Source organism: Narcine bancroftii, chromosome 3 (genome assembly GCF_036971445.1).
Source record: "Narcine bancroftii isolate sNarBan1 chromosome 3, sNarBan1.hap1, whole genome shotgun sequence".
NCBI classification, from domain to species: domain Eukaryota; kingdom Metazoa; phylum Chordata; class Chondrichthyes; order Torpediniformes; family Narcinidae; genus Narcine; species Narcine bancroftii.
In genome coordinates this window covers 331,659,490-331,666,216 of record NC_091471.1, presented here as the reverse complement: position 1 = coordinate 331,666,216, position 6,727 = coordinate 331,659,490, and the positions used below count along the sequence as shown (strand labels likewise).

General features: G+C 50.3%; 1 protein-coding gene across 5 annotated transcripts in view; it reads right to left on the bottom strand.

The window, feature by feature from the left end:
• Window positions 1-1,046: 1,046 nt before the first annotated feature.
• Window positions 1,047-6,727, bottom strand: part of LOC138759219 (ras-related protein Rab-37-like) — a 216,775-nt gene continuing 211,094 nt past the window's right edge. For all 5 annotated transcript variants that reach the window (XM_069929299.1, XM_069929301.1, XM_069929300.1 and 2 more), the window contains 3 exons: window positions 5,022-5,078; window positions 3,467-3,543; window positions 1,047-2,848 (listed from right to left, as the gene is read on the bottom strand). In XM_069929299.1, the coding sequence (XP_069785400.1) occupies window positions 2,743-2,848; window positions 3,467-3,543; window positions 5,022-5,078 (240 nt within the window). In that variant the 3' untranslated portion in view covers window positions 1,047-2,742. The remainder of the gene's footprint in view (window positions 2,849-3,466; window positions 3,544-5,021; window positions 5,079-6,727) is intronic.

Below are 6,727 nucleotides of genomic sequence, written 5' to 3'. Positions count from 1 at the left end.
GAGAAACCCTCACCTTATCACTAGATCTTGAACATCTGCCTGAGAGACTCTGGGCAGGACAGCAATGGGGTGCTGGCTCGGGTTAGGGGCAGTTTGTGGAGTGGGTTTAGAATCCACTGTCACCAACTTGAAGATAGATGGGTTTGGTGAAGACATTTCCCCTTTCCGTCGCTCCCCAGATCCCTGGCCTGAGAAGTAGTATGAATTGGCCAGAGTACAACCCATTCTCGATCTGCCACCCGTGCGAATCGAGCCTGGGGCGTGGGGATGGGGCGTGGGGATGGGGAGGTGGGGCGTGGGGGGGAGATGGGGCGGGGATGGGGAGTTGTGGGGGGGGTGGGGGAAGGGGGGTGGGGAGTCGGGTGGGGGAAGGGGGGTGGGGAGTCGGGTGGGTTTAGGAAGAACGAAGTTTATACAATCACGAGGCGAATGCTCACGGTTTATTTCCCAGAACGAGAGGTTTAAGGTGAGGTTTTTTTTCACTCCCCTGGAATGAGTTGCCAGAGGGAACAGTCATGATTACAATGTTCAAAGGTTGGCGCCGCCGGCAGCGTCACGCCTGACAGCGCAGGGATCGGGGTGGGGGTTCGAATCCCGCGCTGTCCGGAAGTTTTCCCCGGTTGCTCCTGTTTTAAAAAAGTTGGACTGATCTGTAGGTCGGAAGGGGTAGAAGGATATGGACGGGATGCACCAGCCCGGAGCGCCAACCAGGTCAGCGTGCATGTGTTGGCGGTGCTGTTTGATTCCAGCACATCCTCGATTCTGGCCGCACCCCGGGGGCCCGTGGAAACCCCCATTCCGAGGGACTTTGATAAAATCCGACACCCACCTCAATTCTGCGGGGCTTCCGATTCGGGCAACAGCGTCAGGAGAAACGCTTGCAGGGTGCAAGGCCTCCGAAGGCTTTGGAGTGGCCATTTATAATGATGAAGGGCACCTCCACTTTCCGCGCGGAGACAAAGATCACTTTGCAGGCAATACTGTGAGACAGTTTCCAGTCGCAGGGCCCCGTTGTTCCCGAAAGGCACATGAATGAGAAAACTTAGTCGTGAAACAAATGCACTCCCATTTAAACATCAGAACAGGGATTCTCGTTAACCGGTACAGAGCAAAGAGCATTTTATATACATTTCCATCTCGTGGCTCAAAAGGCATTTGATAAGCCTGATGTTGCCAGCTGAACTGAGTGAACAATGGAGATGAAACTTTATTTGAAATCACGGTAAGAAGCAGAAACAGGGCAGCAGAGAGATTGGAGCAAGATGATGACTTGACGAGGAGCTTCACGGCTGGATAGTGTCCATCTCGTTGAAGGCTGGGCAGAGATAACAAACGTGGCTGAGCAGGGACCTTGGCAGGGCTGGAGCTTTCATGCGTCGAGTGTGTTGGGCACTGGTCTATCTATTTAAAGGTGAGGACGGGCACGGTTGGAAACTCCTGCTGATCAGCTCTGGTCGGCTTCAGGCGAGACTGGAACTGTTGGCTAGGAGCAGGAGGCCATTCGTCCTTTCAATGAACTAATGCGCACTCTTGGGGGCGGGCGGCACACGGTTGGCATCCAGCGCAACGCTGTTACAGCCCCAGCGATCGGGACGGGGGGAGGGGAGGGGGGTTGCAGCCCGCGCTGTCTGCAAGGAGTTTGCACGCTCTCCCCGTGTCTGCGCGGGTTTTCCCCCGGGGAGGAGAGGGCTCCGGTTTCCTCCCACCGTTCAAAACATATGGAGGGGATGGTGTTGGTTAATTGGGTGGCACGGACCTGTGTCTAAATTTAAATGTTCATGTTCATCACCATTAACAAAAAAGCCTATCTTTTAAAAGCCAGGGAATTTACCCTGATTCAAATCTATTAATGGTCTTCAATCTCCCTTAGATTCTGACCTTGTCATTCCACAAGAATGCAGCACGCTTGATGCAATCTGCCTTCATAACTCACCCTTGGTCTCCAGTGTTCTAGCAGTAAGCAAGAAACCCGGCCTCCCTCGGACCAGTCGATGCCCTCTGCCCACCACTGAAAAGGGGTATCCTCGCACTCGAGGGGAGCAGATAGTAAATGGTCACAGGCTGAAGGGAATCTATTCACCGAATAACAGGTTGGAGTTTGTGGCCTGAGGGGCTCGGGGGTCTTACCACGAGGGGTGGCTGATGGCCAAGGACCTGAAAATCCCCCCTTTTTTCTTGTGGTTCCCGAGGCAGGAAAATGTCCTGAGTTGGTGAGAGGGCACCTGCTAGTCGGAGAGAATTGGCAGGATGAAGAGGTTGGAATTGGTTGCGCCATGAGTTACTGAAGAAGAGCTTGGAAAATTCTTCATGTCAGTGAACAAACTGACTATGGGGCAGGCAATGGTGAGGGAAGGTCAGGGAGATGAACGAATGTAGGTGATAATTCTGCCCTGTGGGGGGTGGGGCGGGTGGGTGTGAGTGTGTATGCGTGTGGGTGGGTGTGTGTGTGTGTGTGTGTGCCGGTGGGTGGGTGGGTAGGTAGGTGTGTGTATGCGCACACACACTGAGGTCTGGAGAAACCCTGTTTCATCTGGTCAGATTGTACAATCAGATGATAAGAAACTTTGAATAGAAAATGGCAAAGGGCACGAGATGGGCGGAGAGTGTACAAGGCATAATACAGAATTGGTGGGTGCAAGGCAGTTAGCTAAACACCAAGCAGTTTAACATCAGTTTACAACAGCGCATGTGTCACAGCTGATCACTGCTCCACACCCTTAGTCCTCCAATCAGACCAGCCTTTTACTCGAACCCGCAACATCTGGGCTTTTCCCTCTGAGATTCAATGTACTCATGGATTCGGAACTTGGGCTCGTTTGGTTGATTGACGGATCTGTGTTTCAGTTCCCTGGAAGGAAACGAGGGGTTTGTTACTTCACAGGTGATTGGAATCGGTACATGACCAACCCCTTAAGGGCAGCCTTCTAGTGAGGGCTCTCCCTGTTTCCAAGGCCATTGCCCAGAGCCATGGACCCAGTTGTCACAGCAGTCTGTGGGACCTACACCACCCACCTGGGTAACATGAATGTCATAGGATGGTGAGACTTAAGCCGGGGAGAATTCCTAATGGGTCCAGGAACAGAGAGATCAGGGGGTTTTATGTATAGGGTTTGTTCTAATCAGCTAGAACAGGTTGAAAAAATCTCTCAAAGATTATACAGGATAATGGAGGTAGGGGTCAGGGTGGGGTTGGAGATAGGGTAGAGGGTGGGGATAGGGGATGGGGTGGAGAATAAGGGAAGGGGTTGGGGGGAGAGTGGGGGATGGTGGGTGGGGATGGGGGTGAAGGACAGGACCAGTAGGATTGTTCTCACACAAAACTGGGATGGTCTTGATGGGTTGAATGCCCAACTTCTCTGCTCCATCCACTCCCTGAACCCACGTCCATGTTCTCCGGGTGCCCCCTGAGACAATTAAAAATGACCCTGTTGCCCACATCACAAATATAAATCAAATAAACGCTTACTTGGCTACAGCGAGGAATGCTAGTTCAACGTTGATGCCAGTTTTAGCACTGGTCTCTATGAAAGGAACACCATACTCCTGCAGATCGGAAACAATGAACTCATTATCTTGAAACCACTATAACCAACTCCATGCCTTCTCTGGTGCAGATGGCACAGTGTGTGCTACCCTTTGTGTGATATCACAGTGTATCTCACACCTGCAGCTATTCTTGTGTGGCTGTCACCGAGCTACAGGTATCACCCATCCATTTGTTAATGAGGCTTATACCAGGCACTGTGCCCAGATGTTGGGCAACTTCACCCCCTGCCCCAGGCTGCGCATTGGGATTTGTGTGAATGCTCAAGTTCACTATTGGGTGACGTTGTGCCTTTCTTATCAACCCCCACCCCCCACCCTTGCAGCCAGTGGTTTTGGGAAGAGCAGTCAGTAAAATCCACAGGCAGCAAAATCACAAAAAGAGAAAACGTGTCATGTTGTCGACCCAAGTTCAGGGCCAAGTATTCTGCAGACATGAGTGTTTTCTCTCACAGTGACCCTGGTGAGGATCTCATTGGACAGACAAAAGCAGTATAGTTTACCTGGAGTTTATGCTCCAGAACCGGAACCTATTGACCTTCTGACCTGGGCGTAAGGATATCCCGACTGAATGGAGTATTTTCCCTTTGTTTGCCTTTTCCATCCCCTTTCCCTCCGCACTTTTCTCCATTCCCCCACCCCACCCCCACCACTGCTTCGATCCACTGTCATCCCTTGTAAAACACAAAAGACTGTATGGTTGAATTAAAAACACAGGGCTGGAGAAACTCAGCAGGTCAAACGGTGTCCTTTATAAAGCAACGATTCATCTACCTATCCAACGTTTTGGCCTTGAGCCCTTCATCAAGGTGTGGGCAAAAACCCAATGATGAAGTGTTGAAGCCCGAAACGTTGGTTAGGTAGCTGAATCTCTGCTCTATAAAAGACATCGTTTGACCTGCTGATCGTCCTTCCCATATCTGGTTCCACCTTCCAACCTGGGCTCTATCATCCTATCCTGTCCCCTAGTTCCACCTGCGTAACCCTCCCTCTCCCCCACCCTTTGTTCCCCTGATCCGTTGCCAACTGAACCCACTCACTTCTACATTCCCGCACCTCCCCTTGCCCCAACTGCATTTATCTGCCCATCATCCATCCTTTGCCTGACCACCACATCTCCAGCCCCTTTCTCTCCTCCCCCCCTGCCCAGCCCATCTGCCATCTGCCCAGCCCATTGCTCCATCTGCCCATCATCCCCAACCCACCAATCACCACTTCACTCCTTCCTCCTCACATCGTGATGTCAGCTGCCTCCCTTCTGCTCTCTCATACCATGTCTCGACCCAGACCATCGGCTATCCCCATTCCCCCACAGATGCTGACTGATCTGGTGTTTCCACCAGCAGATTGTTTGCCTTTGTTCCAGGTTCCAGTGCCTGCAGGCCCTTGTATTTCCTTTGAACCATGTACAATCAACTTTGGAAATGAGAACCAAGATCAAGGTTATGTGCAATCGAATGGGGGAAAGTTCACTTTACCCTGGCCAATTTTTCACCATCTTCTCTCTTGATGGCTCTCTCGCTGGTTATGTCAGCCTGCAACAGTAAAAGAGATCACCCATCAGCGTACCCATGACATGTTAGTCAACGTGAGTAGGTCTAACTCCAGTAGGGGTCCCACTGCTTCACAAAGTACAAGCAAGCAAGTACAGCAGTCATTGGGAAAGTTAACACCATATTATAATTTATTACTGAGACAATAGCTGGGGCTAGCTGCTATGGATGGCACAGTGGTCAGTGGAACGCTGTTACAGTGCCAGCCGTTGGAACTGGGATTCAAATCCCACACTGTCTATAAGGAGTTTGTACACTCTCCCCATGTCTGCGTGGGGTTTTCCCCAGGGCCTCCAGCTGCCTCCCACTATTCAAAACGTACCGGGAGATGTAGGTCCTTTGGGTGTAATTGGGTGGCATGGGCTCGTGGGCCGAAAGGGCCTGTTGCCATGCTGCATGTCTAAATTTAAATGTTAAAAAATAGTCATGTGCACAGTATTGCTTTCCCTATTATGGGGGGGTTTATTAGACTGATATTTAAAATGGACGGTTGTCCAAGGAGGAAACGTTTCAGAAGCCAGGCTTGGATTGGAGTGAGAGAGGTCACGATTCAAGACGAAAGGCATTGAGGAGTCATGGCCCAGGTGCAGGGCGAGAGGATGTTTACTGAATTTAGAACTTGAGATCCCTCCTTAAAAATAAGGGTCGTTCATTTAAAGGGCATGAAAGGCACACTTTTGCTTTTTCTCTATCCCGGGGCTAGAAGTGTTTGTCAAAGGATGGTAAAGCAGATGACTTCAGGCAGAGGTAGATAGATGCCAATATACAAGGCGGGGGGTTGTGGGGTGTTCACTGCGAGCAGATAGGAATGTGGAGTTGAGGTGCCGATCAGATTGTGATCAGAGGGGGATCGGGGTGGTGGTGGGGAGGGCGGAGGGAGGTAAGCCTACTCGTGTTTGTGGTGGTCAACCTTGCTGCCCAGCCTCCATTGAGTCAAAGCAGAGAAAGACACATCAGAGAAGATGGAACACTAAAAATAGTGTGGAGTGGAGACAGATGCACCAACGTAGAGATTCCTAGAGCTCCCTGTAATTTAGGGAGATTAGATAAATTGGATTTACCAGCCACTTTATCTTCAGAGAGAATCTCATTATTTTCAGGAGAAATACAGATTGGTTACTGATCAACATATATCCAGGATGAATTTACTCTGAAGGACTGGAGATACAAATTGTTCGAACCATAGAACGCTACAGCATAGAAACAGGCTATTTGGCCCATCTAGTCTGTGCCAAACTATCATTCTCCCTTGTCCCATTGACCTGCACCATAACCCACCCATGGACCTATCCAATTTCTCTTAAATGCCACATCAAGCCCATGTTCAACACTATAGTTTGTCCCACACTCTCAAGACTCTGCTTGAAGTTACCCTTAATGGTCACTTTAACATTTCACTTTACACCCTTGACCCATGTTCTCTAGTTCCTGTATCACCCAACCTTGGTGCAGCTAGTCAGAGGGGCGGACCCAAATCTGGAGGCAAATGATGTTTAGAGAGAGATCATGAATTTTACATTTTTTAAAAAAAATTTAAGACATACAGCAGGGTTTCAGGCCTTTTCGGCCCACGAGTCCATGCTGCCCAATTACGCCCAATTAACCTAAAACCCCCCAGGACATTTCGAACG